Source organism: Giraffa tippelskirchi, chromosome 4 (assembly GCF_054371585.1).
Source record: "Giraffa tippelskirchi isolate mGirTip1 chromosome 4, T2T-mGirTip1v1.2.pri, whole genome shotgun sequence".
Lineage (NCBI taxonomy): Eukaryota > Metazoa > Chordata > Mammalia > Artiodactyla > Giraffidae > Giraffa > Giraffa tippelskirchi.
Window position 1 is genome coordinate 31,555,267 of NC_137278.1, and position 21,242 is coordinate 31,576,508.

General features: G+C 40.4%; 1 protein-coding gene and 1 long non-coding RNA gene across 24 annotated transcripts in view; one reads left to right on the forward strand and one right to left on the reverse strand.

The window, feature by feature from the left end:
- DTNB (dystrobrevin beta) overlaps nt 1-21,242 on the reverse strand; it is a 233,685-nt gene that overhangs the window by 63,561 nt on the left and 148,882 nt on the right. For 21 of the 23 annotated variants that reach the window (XR_014082711.1, XR_014082710.1, XM_081592758.1 and 18 more), the window contains one exon: nt 11,881-11,958. Coding sequence is in view for 21 of the 23 variants with exons in the window: in XM_081592758.1 (XP_081448884.1) it covers nt 11,881-11,958 (78 nt within the window). In the remaining 2 variants the exon portion in view is untranslated. Of the gene's footprint in view, nt 1-6,854; nt 7,054-11,880; nt 11,959-21,242 lie in introns of those variants that run through there. The other 2 variants (XM_081592763.1, XM_081592762.1) reach the window with 2 other exon arrangements.
- LOC145546289 (uncharacterized) lies at nt 6,337-8,371 on the forward strand. The gene is made up of 3 exons (XR_014082721.1): nt 6,337-6,705; nt 7,287-7,401; nt 7,572-8,371. It is a non-coding gene; the product is annotated as an uncharacterized LOC145546289 (long non-coding RNA).

Below are 21,242 nucleotides of genomic sequence, written 5' to 3' on the forward strand. Positions count from 1 at the left end.
TACCCAAGTGAAGGTATTGATTAGGAGGCAGATATGTGAGAGAAAAAGTGAAAGTTCAAGGAAAAAGTCTCGGTCAGAAAAAGAAGTTTTGGAGTAACTAGTGTCCAGATTTTATCAAAAGTCATGAGTATAGATGGGATCACCTACAATGAGTTGAGTACAGACAGAAAAGAGAAGTGGTCCCTCTGGTATGCTAACATTTACAGGTCAAAGAGGTATGGAAAAATCAGCAAAGGAGGCCAAGAAGGAATAGGAGAAAAGCCAGAAGAGCATAGTACCTGCAGGCAAGCGCAGAAAGTGTTTCAAGCACAAGGGAGCAATCATCTACATCAAATGCCACTGATAGGTCAAGCCCGTAAGTCCTGAGAATTCACCACTGGATTTAGCATGTGAAAGTCTCTGGTCTCCTTGACAAAAGTGGTTTTGGCAGTGTAACAGGCATGAAAATCTGACCATGATGTATTCCAAAGGAAATGGAAGAACAGAAATTGGAGACATTTACTATAGAAGCAACAGTCCATTAAACTCCATTTTAGTGTGAAACGAAGACTGCTATTCAGAACTAGTGTTGTTTGCCAGATAATTAGGGATTTAAGCCAAAATGAAAAGCATTAACAGTAGCTGCTTATGGCAAATGAGGAATTTAAATGCCCATGAATTTTCTGACAATTTTGTTTGGGGCAGACTCTTGAGAGATTCTTGGGCTGCAAGGAGATCAAAATAGTCAATCCCAAAGGAAATCAACCTTGAATATTTATTGGAAGGACTGATGCTAAAGCTGAAGCTCCAATACTTTGGCCACTTGATATGAAGAGCCAACTCATTGGAAAAGACCGTGATGCTGGGAAAGACTGAAGGCAGAAGGAGAAAGGAACAACAGAGGATGAGATGGTTAGATGGCATCACCAACTCAACAGACATGAATTTGAGCAAACTCCAGGAGATAGCGGAGAACAGAGGAGCCTGGTGTGCTGCAATCAATAGGGTCGCAGAGAGTCAGACATGACTTAGCAACTGAACAATGGGTGTTATGTCATTCTACTCATATTCAAAAATGTACCTGTTTTTCAGATTTACTTTTTGAATTTAAACTCTTTCTTTTTTGATTATGCATACATGCATTAAATGTGCTACAATGTGTATATACAACACATAAACAACCCCAACTTACAAACAGATTTTGCTTTAGAACTCTTTTTCTAAAACAAAGTCAATACTTTGGAATATTTTGGAATCCTATAACCAATAAAACAATGAAAATAACTGTTCTATTTATAAGCTATTAAAAGTTAATCCAATCCATAAAAGTAGGTGATTTGCATGCCTGAGTACACAATAGTTTGAATGGCACTTCTGATGGAGATTGGGCATGTGAGTCAATGTTTGGAGCATTGAGTAGAGTCAGCACTGTGCCAGGACAGGAGGACATGAGCAAAACCCAGAGGTGGATTTTTCTACTTGACTGTTAACATCAAGAGAGCAACAATCAAGTAGAAAACAAATAATCACACAAATGAGGAAAACTCCAAGTGTAATGAGTGTTACGATGAGAAGGACACTGTTCTCCTATGAGAGGACATACTAGTAGAATTTTGCCCAACTAGGGAGACCAGCAAAGGCAAGGGTGATTAAAATGAACCAAAGTTAAAAAGAGAAGTGACCATGAGATGAATACATTTCTCCCCAGGTTCCCTAAAGAGAGTTCTTTCCCTCCTAAGGCATCTCCCAGCTCTAAACCAACAGTAATAACAAGCATAGTTGGGGACAGAAGGTCCTGATGGGACTGCAGGGTTAAAGGCAGCATTTCTAAAAACACATTTCCCCAGACTTCTTCCTTTAGAACCCTCAAGCTTCTAGTGAATCAAATTATCTGGGAGCAAGGCCTGGGAATATATATTTGAAACAAGCTTCCAGGGCTCCAGCTGCACACCGCAGTGTGAGAATGGCTCTCCAAGACAACAGGGGCTTGGGAGCCTAGGTGACAGTCTCACGGCTCCAGCAGAATCTCCAGTGTTAGCAAGAGAGGGCGCCTTTGGCCAAGGTTAAGAACACACCCATGGGCACGGGCAGCAAGGGGAAGGGATCTGAGGGATGAAGGGTAAGCAAGGGTGGGACAAGGTCAGAGGCACTACAAGCATGCTAGAGCCAGTGCCCACCCCTGGTAGCGGAATTATTTGCTAAGTAAAAGGCAGCAGAGCATAGCAACCAAGAACTCGGGCACAGGAGTCAGGCAGTCTTGGGTTTAATCCAAACTCTGATACTTATTAGCCATGTGAGCTTGGACATTAACCTCTCTATGTCTTAGTCTTCTCATTTGTAAAATCATAATAATACAAAATCTACCTCATGAAATATTTACTTTAGAGAGTGTTGGGAGGATTAAATACCATAACATAGTAGTTACTATCAACAAAGTACTGTGACCCATCAGATACTTTTACAGATCTTCTGTTTGTTCTTAGAACAATCTTCCATAAAAGGTATTACCTGTAATCCTCTCAACTTCATATTCCAGCCTTGACCTCTCCCCAGAGCTGCAGAATCATGTAAATTTGATGCCCCTTCAGCATCTCCCCTTGCCTGCCTAACAGGCATCTCAAACATGCTCAAAATACAGCTCAATTCTCCACACTTTCCTTGTTCACCTGCCACTCCCCCCAGCTGGCTGGTTTAAATAAACAGCATTCTCATTCACCTAGTCAACAAGCCCCAAAGCTGAGAAGTCTTCTTAATTCCTCTCTTTTCCTCATGTTCCACATCTAATCTCTTAACCAGGTCCTGCCAGCTCTACTTTCAGAACAGATCCCCAAACCAGCCACTCTTACCACCCGCACTGCTGCCATACCCTCTCATCTGGAATTCCTCCCCCAGCGCCGCTTGGTCTATTCCAAGAGCCTTGTGACTGGTCTCTCTTCTCCACTCTAGCTCTCTACAGACGAGTCTCCACACTGCAGAGTATTTTCAGTAACAAATCAATTTGGGGAGGTGATGAAAATGTACTCAAATCTATCGTGGTAATGGTTTTGCAACTTTGTGAATATACTAAAAACCACTAAATGGTATGTGTTAAATGGACGAGTTGTATAATATATGACTTAGCAATCATCTGTTTAAAAAATAAATCAACAATTCTGAAACTGCTATGCACACTACAAGCTACTGACCAAATACGTAAACGGATGGTGACTGATGGGAGCCAGGTTGCTCACTGATAGAGAGTGGAAGTTACAGCTCACCAAGAGGGGCCAGCAGGAGTGAGCCAGGTGGTACTGCATCAGAACCTGATATTCCAGTCTAATCCATGTCCTTTATTTCTCAGCCCTCAATGAAACAAGCAGCCAGTGCTGTAAGATGCTACGTGCTTGAAATAACTCAAGAAGAAAACCCCTTTCCTAGCAGAATAAGTGCTGATCAAGGGGCAAGCAGCAGCAAGATTTAGAGAAAAGGAGTAAGTTTCTGGATCAAGCCTAGTGGATTTTCACCCTCAAGAAGCTTGGGTCTTGAAAAGCATGAAACAAATGGCTAATAACAATTCTATGATATGTACAAGATGCTACAGATCACAGAAGACGAACACTTCATCTAGCTTTAGGGAACTAGGGAAGGCTTCCTGGAAGTGGTGAAGCTAAGATGAGAAGGCAGAATTAGATGACAAAGAGAAGGAAATACCAGGAAAAAGGATGGGAGGCACCAAGGCAGAGCAGCATATGCGGCGACCTGCTTGGCAAACTGTGAGTGATTAAGTAACTCTGAGAGTAGATGCCAAGGAGAAACCATGGAATAGGTACAGCTGCAGAGGCTGGCAAGGGTCAGCTCAGAAATGAAGAATGTGCACTGCATCCTGCAGAACTGCACTGCCACTAGCCACCTGTGGCTGTTTAAATTCAAATTAATTTAAGTAAAATTAAAAATTCACTGTGTTGCATCAGTCATATTTCAAGTGTACAGTACCCACACATGGCTAATGGCTACCAGACAGGTTAGCACAGAACATTTCCATGCTCTTGGACAGCGCTGTAGAAAGGAAGAGCCACTGAAGATTTTTATCCAGGAGCATGACATACTCAGACCAGCACTTAAGAAAAATCCCTTTGGTCGCAAAAACAAGACTAGATTGGTGGGGAGCAGACTAGAGTTTTCCTAATGCGATCCAGGAAAAAGGTAAGACCTTATACTACAGCACTAATTTGTTTTAAATGTTTGCTTATTAAAAGAAATTGAAATATTTTAATAGTTTGATGTGAACAGGGATGAAAAACTATGTCCGTCTAAGCCAGACCAGCACAGGAATTTGAGTATCGCTAGAGGCGTTTCCGTCATGTGTGCAAGCTCGTGGAGCATCTTAATAGCATCTTATTAGAAAGCAATGTGCTGCACCTAGTCAGCTTCTTAGCAGCAGGGACAGTCAAGAGGTATCCAAGGCAACAGCCTCCAAAACATATGTAAAAATGTGTGTATGTGTGAGAGAGAAAGCGAGAGACTGACTGTGTATATGTTCTACTGGCCATTTGTTAGATCTCAAGAATTCATGCTATGGTCTGGTTCCCTGACATCCCCCAGACTCCTCTAACTCACATAACCTTGTTAACTTCCTCCCAAAATCTTCCTTCTGTGTTTGGACCAAAGGTATCTAACTCAAGCCAGAAAGAAAACCAACCACTCCCTTCCTCAGCACCCCCACATTCAAAATGTACCAAGCCCGTCTTCACCCCCAGATCCCTCAGCATCTCAACCCAAATGTGGGGACACTCCACTCACGGTCTCTCCCCCTAGGCCTGCTTCTTCTTCCCCTCTGCTCTGCTGATGGTCCATCATGGATGTAATTCTTGCTTACATTCTGGATCTCAAGCCTCAGTCCAATGAGAGGAGGAAACTATCCACATCAAGGTTTGGAAGTATGGAGTTGGAAATACTCAAGCTTTTAATCTGTACTAACCTGAGTTAGAACTGCTGAAGGGTTTACCTTAAATGCTTGAATGGAAGTGGAATTTAATCCCAACCCAGAAGCCACTGAAAACTGGCAGGCTGCCCAGGCCATCAGACCGACTCTGGAAATGTGCCAACACTGAGACACTGCAGTTCCATAAGATTATGTGTTAATTTTCAATTACTCTGCTTTTCTGTCTTTCAAGGAAAAAAAAAATTGGAGAAAAAAATAATTCCAGAGTTGCCTTGGAGAGGATGTCACGAAGAATTCATACAAGGTAGCTGTTTCAGGGTGATGCCGAAAACCTCATTAGTTTTTGCTTTCCACCAAACTCTATTTTTCTCATTTCACAGAAACAGAGAATCAGTGGCCCGAGTCCACACATGCACAGTGTCTTCCTTGACCAATTTCATTTTGTCTCTCTTCTCAGTTCCCCACATCTCTTTTGTTTTCAGTCTGAAAAGGCAGCATTCTGTGGCTTCTGTCACTCCACTGTTTTCTGCAGATAACAAGATAAGCTCTTTATCTTGGTGCCCAGTCAGAAAGCCATTTTAAAACCAGTATAGGACAACTCACCTCTTAACTTGGTCGTGTTTCTATAGCTCAGAAGTAGTACTTATACTGTGGCACCTTCTGGCCTTTAAAAACTGCTTCTCCTTCTTGTGAAGTATGGATTAAAGTAAAAAGGCTCCGATAAAATCTTGCCTTGATTTAAGGTTCCTCACAACTGGTGACTTACTCAGGATCTGTGGCTCTTGTATTTACCTGTTCGCCACTCAAAGATAGTGTTATGTCCCACACAATCATCTCCATAAACTGAACAGAATAGCAAGAATTATTTAACCCTTGAGAAAAATTAAAGGGGTAGGGGAACAAAGGTCTCCTGAAACAAATCCATGCAAATGGAGGTGTGATGTAATTTACCTTCACGTGCACTTTTTTCAGAAACCACCTGAAAAAGAAGTTTGTAACGACATGCCTCCTCAGCAGCCCTACCTTCTCCAGGGAAGTAGACTCACCCTTGTTTGTGAATTGACCCCTACCCATTCAACCATGTTATTCTAGGTGGGGCCACTGTACAGAAAACACCGGGGTGGGTAACATGACCCAAGGTAGATCCAGTGTAACTTCCACTGAAAGTTTTCAAACTGGATCCACATGGAGTAATGAGGTTACGAAACGTGAACACATGGGTCTCCTGGCTTTGCTCCCTGCTGCGTGGAACGATAGTTACGTTAGGGAAGAAGGAGCAGATGTGCAGTAGAGAGGAGCGAGGAGGGGATGATGGGTGGGGGAACCACCTACACCAGTTAGATTTCCCCTTGTTCTGTCCGCCCAGGGGCCCAGCCACTACCCCCTGCTCTGCCCACAGCCTGGTTACAAAAACAAAAAACCTTCTTGTTTTCCCTAAGCCAATTCAAACTGAGCTTCTATTACTTGTAGCCAAGAGTTATGACTAAAATAGAAACTAATACTGGGAGTGGGGTGTAACACTGATTGGAACTAGCTGAGTCAAGGAGAAGTGTCAATGGTAGCAAAACTCTCTCCATCCAGGGAGGGAATACCTCAATCTTTGCTACATGGCTACAGAGCACAGCCACTGGTTAAATTGTAATCTCTGGGATCCTAGGACTTGGATCTTGTGCCCCTTCTGGCTGGATCCCCAGGCACTTTGAGAGGAATTACAGGATGCAGCGGGGCTTTCCTGAAGTCTTTAATATGATGTTCCAAGAGAAAGAGACAGGTTGTCTGGAAGTCAGTGGCCTCAGCCCACCAAGGTGAGATGATTAGGACAAGCTGGGTTTTTATGGGGATTGTATTGTTCCAGAAACCACAGGCATAAATCTCAGCTCTGGCAGGGTAGGGCAGGGGCAGGTGCCCAGTTATGTAGACATTCTGAGGCTTTAAGTGCTTCTTACACAGACTATGAGCCATCATTCTGTATTTCCCCCCACAGGGCCTTCCCATTCCCGGGTGGGCTTTCCTCCGGGTTTCTCAGTTGGCTTAGGTTTTAGTTCTCTCCAGTCTGGAAAAATCAGTTACCACTCAGCCATCTGCTTTGCTGCTTCCAAAATATTCTTGCTATTGTTTCCTCGCCCATTTTTCTCTGTTGTTGTAGGCTTCTACTAAAAAAAAAAAAAAAAAAAAAATCTCTTGACTGTCATTTTCATGGTGTTTCAGGAGGAAATGGGCAGATATGGCTTAACATGTCCTGTTTCCTATGACTTTCCTCCCCCCCCACCCCGTTCGCTAAACTACAATTATCCTATTTTCAGATTATCTGCTGTTACAGACTTGTGAGTTGTAGTTGTAGCTGTGAGTTATAAAGATGTGAGACTTCTTAAAACTTCTCATTCAGTCCATGGTAGACTAGGTTAATGAATCACAAAAGAGCTGATCCTGATGAATGGACATGCCCCAGATAGCCGGGACCCCATGCTGTCTGCAGGAGGTGGATAAGACCTCCGGGAAAGGTGAGTGCACACTTGTAGTCACACTGCTGCACTGTGTCAGGAAGGAAAGCTCGTGGGGAGGGAAGTGTGTGTGTGTGTGTGCATGTGCACACCTCTGCACACCTCTCTGTGCTGGGCAGCAAAACAGCACTCTGCCAACAACCTCTGGTATTTTTCTTTTATATTTACAGGATCTCTGCTGCTTTTGACAGTACAACCTTCTTTAGGGTAAAGGCTCCTCCCTCCATTCTCCTGATACAGGTCTGAGAGTTTGGCTTATCACACACACATGCAGGAGGATAGGCGGTAATGCCATCCAGGACAACAAGAATTCCTTCCTGGAGTCTTCCAATCCGAGAGAGGAAAGGCACAACCTCTTGAGTGACAAAGCTGAGGATGTGAGTTGGAAGCCGCTGGCACCTTCAGCTGTGGCTGTTCTATAGGAGGAGGGAGTGAAGACCGTACTCTGAGAGCCGCCAAGAGATGGAAAAGCCAAGGGTGGACCTCTCGGTGGCAGTTCAGCTTCTGCTCTTCCTTTTCTTCTTTGTTTTTTGGGCTGTGCTGGTCTTTGTTGCAGCGCATTCCAGGGGCTTCTCCAGCTGCAGTGTGAGGGCTACTCCATTTGCTGTGTGCAGGCTTAGATGCTCCAGGGCATGTGGGATCTTAGTTCCCCGATCAGAGATCAAATCTGCATCTCCTGCATTGGAAGATGGACTCTCAATCCCCGGATCACCAGGGAAGTCCGTACAAGGTTGTACACGAGACTTTTACAATGTTTTCATCTGGCTTAACTGGTTTTGTGCTTTTTAAAGTTAGATTTTAATACTTGAAGTTAAAAGAGTTAAAACTACTGTAACAAACAAAAGCACAAAGCCAAAATTTCATCCTGGAGGTTTCTGTTGATGTCAAAGTTATATGAAATGCCCACAGAATTGTAAACATTTTTATGTGTATAAATAATTAAAGTCAAAGCTTTAGAATACATTAAAAATATCAGCATCATTTTTCATATTGGTTTGAATGTAAGGTATGACTTAACATAGTACAATAGTGCATATCATAATAATATAATCACATTCTGAATCTTGGGGAAAGAGAGGGGGCAGAAGCAAGCCTCAGAGGAAATTAACTAGCAGAGGGGCAATTTAAGTCTGTTTTAAAGTTCTGAAAGTTGGTTTGTTTTTAAGTATACTGTTCTGATTCTTTAACAGAAGCACATTTCTAGAAACTACTCAGTCTCAGACAAAGACAAAATTTCTTTTCAACTATAGACATGTCAATATGAGAATATTAGGAAAATACTACGGAGGGCAAATCCCTAGAGGAGAACCTTTCAGGAACATAATTTACAGTTTCTCACATGATTGTCAGCATCTCAGCCCTTCATAAGGTTTTCTTCTGTAAAAAGTAACCATTACATTTGAGACCATTTTTTATGGGCTAATCAAATATTTTTTTCACCACTGGGGCTGTGACTATTTTTATATGCATGGCCTATCAAAAAGGTAGAAATTGGAACTCTTGATTTTTTCCTGGGGCGTTTTTGATACTGTGTGTGTTCTTGTCTGACTCAGTGATTTATGTCTTATGCTGAGTTCTAAAGAAAACCTCATTCTGGAGAGTAGCCTTATGCCCCCCGAGGATTCTTTGCCCTGGAAGAGGAAGGATCTATGACTGGGATGACGTGCCAGGCTCCTGGCTTTTATCAGACTCTGGAGACACAGGTCTGACGACATTCAGAGGAGAAAACAAACTCTGATGAGTCCTCGAGGAAGTAAACAGGGTACTATCTGAAATTTATATGGTTTAGTAACTGGGGCCAGGAAGAGCCAAATCTATGAGTTATACAATTAATGTCTGCATGTTATATCATTTCATCCTGAATAGAAATGAAATCTCCTAAAGTTCTAAGGACAATATTGTTGGATAGGGGCATCTTGTTCCCATGTAGCCTCTCTAACAACTACTCTTCATGGTAAGGCACAGAGCTCTGCCTTTGCTCCAGTCTCTTAGGGCTTTGGCCTCACTTGGTCTGCTGGTCAGCCCCTGGAGAGACTGTCACAACCACCGCTAGCACTGACAACGCCTACCCAGAAAGAGATGCTAGCTGAACTGCTGACTTTAAAATATTCACCCAGGTTATACAGTATTATCTGAAACAACTTTTAGAAATCGTAGCTATTTTGTGACTAACAATGGCAGCTGGCCGTTGACTACTGAGCTGGGGCTTTATGTAGCAACATCAAGCTTAAGGTTAGTAGTCCTAGAGAGGAGCTGTGATGATTATTATTCCCACTCCCTTCTTTCAGCCTGCTTAAGCAATAAAATATCATCCAGAAAAATGTACTCCCTCCAACAGACTCTAGCAGCTACATTCAGCTGTGGGTCCTTAAATGCACAATGCCCTTGGTCACCATACACTTAGGGCCCTTAGGGAGTCAGATGACAAAACTAGTAAATGAAGAGAACTCAGGTGAAGTGAAATCCTTATAAATGGCATTGCTAAAACATAAAACCTGGATTTCCCTGGTAGCTAAGATGGTAAGGGATCTGCCTGTAATATAGGAGAACTGGGTTTGATCCCTGGGTGGGGAAGATCCCCAAGAGTAGGGAATGGCAACCCACTCCAGTATTCTTGCCTGGAAAATTCCACAGACAGAGGAGCCTGGCGGGCTACAGTTCATGGGGTTGCAAAGAGTTGGATACAACTGAGCGACTAACAAAACATAAAACCCACAAGCTAACTTCGTTCAATAATCTACCTTGTCTTCTGAGTTTTGAAACAGAAACATTTCTGTGTTGATATTTAGATTCTGGGTCTGGCTCTGAATGTTATGAGTGTTTACCGTAAAAAGCTAAGGCCAGCAAGGGTGACTGTAAAATTGAGGCAGGTGGGAGAGCTTCTACTGCCTTGTATTCTTTCATAAGCCTTCTGTTCCTCTTAGAGAGGGCATCCTCTGTAAATCAGCCCCTCCTCCCCACCTGTTCTCTCATTAGTTCACTTCCTAAATAACAAGGACAGTATCTTACATCCTCACATACATACCCCATAATGCAGATACTATTATTGTCCTCATTCTACAGATAAATCAACCAAGATAAGAATCTTGTGCAAGGTCAGGTGAGAGACAGGATTCAAACACAAAGTCAAAGGGCTCAGAAATCTGTGCACAGTTGAGACTGCTCATACCACTCAATTTTGCCCCCAAGAAGCAGTGTAGCTACTGTCCTGCTGGTAGCATCCCAACAAGGCTGCAGACAAGCACTGTCATTTGGTCAGGGTGCTGAGTGTCCATGTGGGTAACACTGTATTAACAAGTCACTTTGATTTGTTAAGTCCCTAAATCCTCTACTGCAGGGTGGCAGATTCCTACGGTTTACTCCTTCGTTTCTTTCTAACGCTATTTCCCAAATTTGCTTGATGAGAAGAATCACCTGGAATACTTGCTAAACACGTGGCTTCCCAGAATCTCAGGGTCCACTGGGTCTGAGAAATGTGTGATCCCAAAAATGTGTATGTTTAGCAAGTGACCCAGCTGACGGTTTTCATCACTCCAAGCTGGGAAACACTGCTCAAGGAGTTTTACCTAATGTGAACAAACTTAATTGCTCTTAAGTATTATATATCTTAAGTCAAAGTATTATTACGTAGATGACATTTCTATAGTTAAATTAATCCAAAGCAATCAGTACACATGGTTTTCTTCAGGTTTGCAGTACAAAGTGCTCTTCTTCGGGAAGGACTTGGGGAGTAGGTGGGAATATCTTCGAGTTTTTTTGTATTTTTTGTTTTTTGAGCAACGACTGCTAGAAAGAATTCTTTAATGGCGTGCCCTTGAGAAATTTTCAGCATTGCTCTGGTGAGGGAACAGCTTAAATCAGATGGGAAGTCAACCATTTCATATAGCTCTTTCAAGTCCTGCCTAAGAGAATTTTGGAGAAGAGTAACGAAATAAAGAGGAGAAAGGAGTCTACTGTTCTAGTGCCTTGAAGGACCCTAAAGAAAGTCCTTGTATAATTAAGAGAGAAACTCAGGCTTTTCAACTTAGATGCTTATAAATTCTATACAGAATGATGTAGGAGAACATAAGGAATTGGCTCAATTTATGCAGTCCAATCAGAAAGCAGAAATGATCCTTGACTCTCCAGGAACTCTAATGCAAAACTGTTGAAATTCATGCTCATCAAAATATTGTTTAATGTTAAAAAAATAAAGAGATCTCAAACAAGCCTAATCTGCTTTGACACCATGTTCACTGGTTGTCACAAAGGGACAGTATCTACCTCAGGCACCACTCAAAAGCAGACTCCTTCAGTTGCTATATTTATAAGTTAGTAGGGGAAAAAAACAGAGGAGGATAAAACATATAAAATAATATAAAAAGACAGTCAGAGGAAGAGAAGGAAAGCCAGTCCTTTCTGCCCTGTGGAACGCTCTGCTTCTCAGGTCAGAGGTCAGAACCCAACTCCCAGCGGGGACCGAGGCACAGCATCACATACCTCTTGGTGGGCGTGGGCGCCCCAGAGGACAGGTGGCTCACCATGGTGTCATTCATGTTTGTCGGCGGGCGAGGAGGACTGGAAGAAAAGGCATTGACAGTGTATTAATAATTACCAGTGAAATGAGGGGAAACAAATGGAAAAGTGATAAGGGCAAAGGACCAACTACTAATATCGCCCCTCATATGCACAGATGGATCCATGAGGAATGGAGCTAGAAATCAGTACCTTCAGCCTAAGTCAACTCGGCAAGAAGGTCAAAGCCAAAGGACTCTAGAGCCACTACCTGATAGGAACAGCAAATTGTACCCACGTGGCTGAAAGTTAGAGTGTTAGTTGCTCAGTCGTGTCTGACTCTTTGAGACCCCAAGGACTGTAGCCCACCAGGTTTCTCTGTTCATGGGATTTCCCAGGCAAGAATACTAGAGTGGGTAGCCATTCCCTTCTCCAGGGGAATCTTCCTGACCCAGGGGTCAAACCCTGGGTCTTCTACATTGTAGGCGGATTCTTTGCCATCTGAGCCATCAGGGATGTAACTCTGGTGGCTCTTGTTTCATAGTTTTAGCACACGAGAATCTGAATTCTGCATTCCAGCTGTTTACAGGAACACTAGGTGTGTGGCATTTGTGGTGTATTACAAAGGTTACAGCAGCAACATGCCTGCTTTTCCTGAGATTTGGTTAGAGTTCACTGTCTTCCCTCAGATTTACTTTGTATACAATTTACTGAAACAATTAAATTGTTAAATACTAAGTTCTTTTATCAATCCTTTACTAGAGTGTTAACAATGAGACCATATCTGTAATCCAAATTTAAATTTGAAGGTAAGCATCTTTGATAACTTGTCTTTATTGGTCAGTTTTCTGGACTCAAGGTTCCTTTCTTCCTCCTGTGAGTCTTGAATGAATGGTTCCAAACTTACCAAAAGGAATCTGTGATTCTGCCTTTCAGCCATTCTTCAGCCCCTCTCCTTACCCACAAAGTTCAGTTACAAAGGGCTTCTGTCTTACACTTGGAACCACATGACTATTGCTAAATATTCCTCCTGGGAAATCCCTTACTTCCTCTCCTAAACTGAAAGAAGTATTTTTCAGAGAAATTTGTCCATCAACAGTAGAAACGTGAGGCAGAGAAGTCCTTCTCTCATATTTAGGTGTTTGAGAATTACCTTCTGGCTCCTTCTACTTTTAACAGCTGAGTTAATTATGAAATTGTTTTTTAGAGGTTATATTTAGCAAGTCCTGGTGAATACATATATGCGTGCATGCATGTTAAGTCGCTTCAGTCGTGTCTGACTCTTTGAGACCTTATGGACTGTAGCCCACCACTGTCTATGGAATTCTCCAGGCAAGAATACTGGAGTAGGTTGCCATTTCCTCCTCCAGGGGATCTTCCTGACTCAGGGATCGAAACTGTGTCTCTTAGCTCTCCTACATTACATTGGCAGGCAGGTTCTTTACCACTAGCGCCACCTAGGAAACCCCATATATTTTGGCCACACCATGTTGTTATGTGGGATCTCAGTTCCTGGACCAGGTATGGAACCTGCGTCCCCTGCATTGGAAGTGCGGAGTCGTAACCATCAGACTGCCAGGAAAGCCCCTATCCTAGTGAATATTAAAGGACCAGAGCCTTTATTATTTTTGCAGATTTCATAGTACATTCAAACACAGGCTCAAGGGAAAAGTTTCACGTAGATCCAAAGTACTGAGAGATGGGTGGGTCCACCTCTACACTTCTTTTTTAAAAACCAACTTCATTTCTGGATAGGGAAATGTTTTTAATGATTTCTCATTTAATGGGGAGGATCAAAGATGGAAAGTAATTTGCAGGGAACGGATTTAGGTCTCTCGATTTTTAAGCCACAGCACTATGCTTATTGTCACACATTTCTTCCTTTGAGTGACAAAGTAAGACATTCAGAATTTAAATATGCCTTTTGAGGCTGGAGTTAGATTACACATTATTTATCTCACTACCTTCTTTCCAGGCAGAAATCCAGTTTTGCCCCCAAATTTCAAGCCTATTAATGGTAGTGCTGTGTTGAGTTATAATCCATTGTTTTAGGCTGGTTATTAATGGAAGTGAATACAAAAATTAGCTTCATTTTACCCTAAACTTATATTCTTGCCTCTGATTCTTTTAAATCCATTGTCCAAAGGGGATAAGGAGACAATTCCTGTGAAAGAAACAAGTCTAGCATGATAGCTTTTCATTCTTGAAGGCACCAGAAACATTTTGGTCCTGCAAACACAATGTGCTTTTCCTCTTTAATATACTATTATTGGCAACCCATTTCCAATATAGATAAGGACATGTTCATGTTGCTTTCAGAACTTATGCAGTTACCCAGTATATTTCAATATTGAAGATACTACTGCATTCAATTTCCTTTCTGACATTCTTTGAGGAGAAATGACAATAGGAAAAAAAAACAAGTTTGTTTTAATTCCCCAAACATGGATCCACATGATAAAATTCATGATTTATAGCATTCTGTTTGGTATGATACCACAAAAGTTTTTAATAATTATCTTTATCTCTTGGTAGATATCATGATCAATTACTATCTTACAGCACACATAGCAAAGCTTCTCTAATATTCAAAACCAGACAGTAAGGATTAGATTGTAAGTTGTAAATTAATCAGAACTGCCCACAAATTTCATACCCTTTCTGAACTCCTAACATGTTTTGCTAGGGAAATAGGAATGTATTTATAACCCAAGATCAAAGAGGCATCTGAAAACTTAAAGGGGGTCTTGACTGTAGAATCTACCACTAGACCCACTGAGAAAGCCAACAGCTTAGATGTGGTCTCAGGAGATGTAATACATCAAAAATTACTTCCAGTTTCAAGGAAAAAAATTGTCATAGTTCTTGCAAGATAAAACTGAAAAGAATGCTTCTTTTAGGTGTGAGGCAGACATTAATGGTGCCAGTTATAGAAGCTTACTTACAAAGCAGGAGAATTGACACAACTCACCAGATCAGTTGTGTTGATCTTTACCGTTCAAAACTTACTGAATACCTTGAAGCAAAGCCAACCAGATGTTCTATATCTTCCTTTGGTGAAGATATCAGCAAGGATTTTTAGACGCTAATGACTTCTGTGATATCCAAGTGACCATCAACTATTACTCAGTATTGGGATTTGAAGGGTTCCATCTTTGTTAACAAGACAGGCCAAGTTTTTGGATGAGGAAATGGAAATAGATGAACGCTCTAGACAGAAGGTAATCTGCTAGTCAGAAGAGGTGTTTATGAAGAGAAGACTCAGAATTTAATTCTTTTTTTCTTAATATATATTTTTTGATAAATTGTTAAGTATCATTATTATTATTTTTGGCTATGAGACAAGGCTTGTGGGATCGTAGTTCCTTGACTAAAGATTGAACTTAGGCCCTTGGCAGTGAAAAGCACACAGTCCTTACCACTGGACCACCAGGGCATTCCCAATATAATTTGTTAATTCTTAATCAAAAGGAAAGGGGCATGCCTACTGGGTACCTACTCATATAAGATAAGTAAGACTATCTTTATCTTAATGACCTAACTATATGTATATGTATGTATGTGTGTCATCACACACATCATCACAAATGCAAACTACTGGGAGCAGCAATATAAGTATACACAAAGTGTTGAGAATTCAACAGATGAAGAGCTATTATTCCTGCCTAGAAGAATAATGGCTTAACAGTTTTCAGGTAAAGTTACATTGAGGCGCGTTTTCCAGATACAGAAAAAACAGTAACCGAGGTAGAAGAAATGGTATGGAAAAAGGTACAAAAATCCAAAAGTACATGGCACACTTGGGTCTCTAATTTATTCGGCTAGACTCAAAGGCCCTGGGAGGGGAGTAGCCAAAAATGCATCTGACAGGGAGATTAGGGCCAGAGTTTAATGGTATCTGTTCTATCACAAGCTAAGAAGTTTGGACTTTATACTGCAGGCAGTAGGGCAGGCACTAAAAGTTTTCAAGCCAAAGGATGATATGACTATAGTAAGGCTTTGAAACAGTAATTCCAGAAGCTTGTAAAATACTGGTTTTAATCTGGGTGAGCACAGGAATCATCAGGGAAGCTTTCTGTGCTGAAATACCCAAGCTGTATCTTCAGTTTAGTGAATCTGAATCTTCAGGGGCAAGAGGATTCTTTCTAATGCACACCCCCATTAAAAAATCATTTATGTGAAGAGGTTTGGAAATGAAAGGAATGGAAGCTGGGACCTCAATGAAGAGGTTATGGTAACTATCCAGATCAGTGATTACAAGGGTGGACAGTGGTAGTTAAGATGGGGAAGAGACGGAGAGAAAACATTGTGGAGGTAATATAGATAAGATGTGGTGACAGATTAAGTGCATGTGGTCAGTGAATAAAGAATAACTGAGATTTTTACCTTGACTGCTGGGTGGATAGTGGTAACATATCCAAACTAGGGATCACAAGAGTAGGAAACAGAATTTGGTGTTGGACTGGTGGGGGTAGAGAGAATGAGCAGGAAGGTAAAGATGAATAGATTTCAGTGGTGAAGTTGCTGAATCTGAAGTGGCATTGTTAAGTATAGGTAAATGATATCTTACCTGTATCTTGCAAGCAGTCAGAAATAGGAGAATGGAACCCATGTGAAAATGTCAAGTTTGAAAACATTTGAGTGTCATCATTTAAACTGTAGCCGTTCATTTGAGTACTCTGATCATTATAAAGGTACATTTTATTTTTTTAGGTGCAGCAGGATAAGCTTGGGGAAATATCCAGTAATAGGGGGGCTTAGATAACAAGTATCGAGCTTCTGGTTACTGGTTAGACAAAACTCCTACTAGAAAGTAAAAATTTAACTTACTGTATAAGTCAGTTTTATGTTACTTCTCCTATGACCAGACCACTCCAATTGATTCTGGCGGATACTGTGGAATGTAGACTAGCTTGAAATTAAAATTACTATAGAATCTCTCGTAAGATTTTTAAAGCCAGGAAAAGATGAAGAATAACTCATCATACAGGACAAATTATATATAACTGTGTATTCCTTTCTTTCATTTATCAAATATTTGTTGTGTCTCTACAAAGTGGTAGGTACTGTGCCAACTGCTGGGGATAAAAATTAAAAGGACAAAAACTTAAGTCTTATGAAGAATAAAAATACAGAAAAAATAACTACAATATAATGCAGTAAGTATTTAATGAAAGTAAGAAAAACTGCAAGATGCTATGGGGAAATACTGAGATCAGTTCACCTCATAAAGAAAAATAAAATTTCAGTGTACTAAAGAACTAAGTATAAATGTTTATATAAATCAGTGGCAAACATACAGATCTATGGATAGAGAGGATTTTCTAAGTTCAAAAGCAATGGAAAAATTAAGAAGAAAGAGACGGATGAATTCTAACGATTTAAAAAGTCAGAAAAGAAAGAAAAAATACAAATTTGGGGAACTATTTCAACAAATGTGACAGAGCAAGAATTAACAGTCTTAACATACAAGGGATTCATATAAACTGATAAGAAAACTATTAAGACTTCAATCAGATAAATGGTCAAAGTGAAAACACACCATTAAAAAGAAGAAACACAAATAACAATATCATTCTTTAATCATGAAAAGCAAAGAAATTTGCTAACATTATAGACCACTTTCCCTTGTAAAAAATAATATTTTTAAAATTTAAGGTAATCTTAAAGCTAGAGAGGATTTTATGACAAGGCCCTTAACTGACTATTTTAGGCAAGAGTAAAAGTACAAAGTTAAGCAAAATTTCTAGAAAGTAATTTGACAATATGCCCATAGAAGATCTTTTAAAAAGCTCAAACATTTTGACACCTAATTCCCTTTCTAGGAATATATTCCAAGGAACTAATCAGAAATGTAAAGATAATTTTACATTTAAAAATATTTAGGAAAATATTTATAACAGAATAATTCTGGAAGAAATCTAAAGTATTCAAATATGAAGGAAAGGAAGAGTAAACCACGGTACATCCATAAATACAGTATATTATGCTATCATTAAAAAAGAACCCTTATGAAGAGCCTTCCAATTACAAGAGAAATAGCTTATCATCTAAGAGGTAAAAAGAAGGGTAAGATAACTATCATATTAGCTAACAATTACTGAATGTTTGATATGCATCTGTTAAGGCAGTGGTTAGGGTTTTAAAACGTTATTTTATCTTTACAATAATCCTATAAAATAAGATAAAATTATTTATCCATATACACACCTGGTCTTAGCTAAATAATATGATGTGTAAAGCAAAATATCTGAAGGAAAGATGTCAAAATGTTAAGAAAAGTAGAATTATGGGCATTATTTTTCTTGCCTGTTTATACTTTTCTGTCCTCCTCCAGTTTTTCAAGTTTAATTGTTTTCTGATTTTCAGAGAAAAACATGCTTAATATTTTAAAAATATATATAAAAAAATAGAAAGAAAACTTACTATACTGAGTCAAGTTTTCTAAAGTAAGGTTGTACTATTTCTGTTATCACTGAGAAAGCAAACTGCAAAGGGAAGTCTTACAAACCTGGAGAGAAGTTTGAGACTGTTAGTAGAAAAAAGACCTGTTAAATGGTTTGAGTTGATCCAAACTTCCACAACCCCCCAACATCCCTACCACCACATTCCCAAAAAAGAAAGAAAATAAAACATTTTAGATCCGTCTACATTATCTACTCTACTAAACTGCAGGAAATGTACGTGGTTTTTTTTATCACTGTATTACGAGCACCTGGCATACTATGAGACACAGATTAGGCTTTCAGGAAATATTTGATCATGAGTCAGCATGACGTCGTGTGCAGAGTGTGTAAGAAGTAACCTTTCTGTTATATTTAGCTGCAGTGAGACTCTTCTCCGAGAATGGAATAATGACATTTTTAGCTGTTATATTTGGTAGGTATGCTTGTAGCTATAGCACGCTTTCATCTGTGATTTCGTAATGGAATCAACACAGTGGAGAGTGCCTTTCATAACAATAGTAATACTGAGTGTTTCATACATGCCAGATTCAGTTCTAACATTCCCCATGGATCCACTCATAGAAACCTTACAACTACCAAGGAGGCAGATCCTATTATTACCTTTATTTTACGGATGGAGACAGTAAGGCACAGAGAGAAGTAATATACCTGAGGTCACAGCCAAATCAGGCGGCAGAAGCAGGGTTTGAACCAAGGCGGCATGGCTCTTGGGTTTGTATTCTTCAGTATTATGGTGCAGTGGCTCTACTACCCTTGCTCTAGTTTTAGAAAAACTTATTACTGTTTGGTCTATAAATTAAAATCAACAGCATGGGGACTTCCTGTGGTCCACTGGCTAAGACTCTTGTGCGCTCAGTGCAGGGGGCCCGAGTTCAATCCCTGGTCGGAGAACTAGATCCTACATGCTGCAACTAAAGACTGCATGCCCAACTAAAAAGATCTCAAGTGCTGCAACAAAGATCAAAGATGCCATGTGTTGCAGTTAAGGCCCGGTGCAGTCAAATAAGCAAATAAATAAAAGCAAATATATATATATATATATATATATATATATATATATATATATAAAATAAAGCCAATAGCATGATGTTAGATCATAGTTCTTGTAAAGTTGCTTCTATAGGAAAGATAAAATGATAACAGTCCTAGGGTATGGTTTTGGGTGATTTATTCTTTCCCCTTAGAACTCTGCATTATGAATGCTTCTCAAACTCTTTGGTTCCATTTTTAGCCACCTCTAGGCTGTTCCAAGGAAGACTAGGTAAGCTCGTATGAACGGTTTCCTTCAAAAACATATCTCTAATTTATTAAAATGACTTTCAAATCTAACCGTAATTTCAAAGATCTTTTGGAATCTTTGTCTCAGCCTAACAAAATAAATGCATTCAGTGAAGAAATTACTTATTATATCAGCCATACTACTGATTTAAAAAACAAACAAACAAACCAAAAAACTAATACCTGGTTTCAGACCAAAACTGACTGACTGTGATTACTTGCTTTTATTTTCTAAGTTGACTGAGATTCAGGGGTAAACAATTTCCAGATAATACTCTCTAACCAAGAATGTGAAAACATAATACTGTTCAGTTCAGTTCAGTCAGTTCAGTCGCTCAGTCGTGTCTGACTCTTTGCGACCCCATGAATTGCAGCACTCCAGGGCTCTCTGTCCATCACCAACTCCTGGAGTCTACCCAAACCCATGTCCATCGAGTCAGTGATGCCATCCAACCATCTCATCCTCTGTCGTCCCCTTCTCCTCCTGCCCCCAATCCTACCCAGCATTAGGGTCTTTTCCAATGAGTCAACTCTTCGCATCAGGTGGCCAAAGTATTGGAGTTTCAGCTTCAACATCAGTCCTTCCAATGAACACCCAGGATTGATCTCCTTTAGGATGGATTGATTGGATCTCCTTGCAGTCCAAGGGACTCTCAAGAGTCTCTTCCAACACCACAGTTCAAAAGCATCAATTCTTCGGCACTCAGCTTTCTTCACAGTCCAACTCTCACATCCATACATGACCACTGGAAAAACCATAGCCTTGACTAGACGGACTTTTGTTGACAAAGTAATGTCTCTGCTTTTAAATATGCTATCTAGGTTGGCCATAACCTTCCTTCCAAGGAGTAAGCGTCTTTTAATTTCATGGCTGCAATCACCATCAGCAGTGATCTTGGAGCCCCCCAAAAATAAAGTCTGACACTGTTTCCAATGTTTCCCCATCTATTTCCCAAGAAGTGATGGGACCAGATGCCATGATCTTAGTTTTCTGAACGTTGAGCTTTAAGCCAACTTTTTCACTCTCTTCTTTCACTTTCATCAAGAGGCTCTTTAGTTCCTCTTCACTTTCTGCCATAAGGGTGGTGTCATCTGCATATCTGAGGTTATTGATATTTTTCCCGACAATCTTGATTCCAGCTTGTGTTTCTTCCAGCCCAGCGTTTCTCATGATGTACTCTGCATATAAGTTAAATAAGCAGGGTGACAATATACAGCCTTGACGTACTCCTTTTCCTATTTGGAACCAGTCTGTTGTTCCACGTCCAGTTCTAACTGTTGCTTCCTGATCTGCATACAGGTTTCTTAAGAGACAGGTCAGATGGTCTGGTATTCTCATCTCTTTCAGAATTTTCCACAGTTTATTGTGATCCACACAGTCAAAGGCTTTGGCATAGTCAATAAAGCAGAAATAGATGTTTTTCTGGAACTCTCTTGCTTTTTCGATGATCCAGCGGATATTGGCAATTTGATCTCTGGTTCCTCTGCCTTTTCTAAAACCAGCTTGAACATCTGGAAGTTCACGGTTCACATATTGCTGAAGCCTGGCTTGGAGAATTTTGAGCATTACTTTACTAGCATGTGAGATGAGTGCGATTGTGC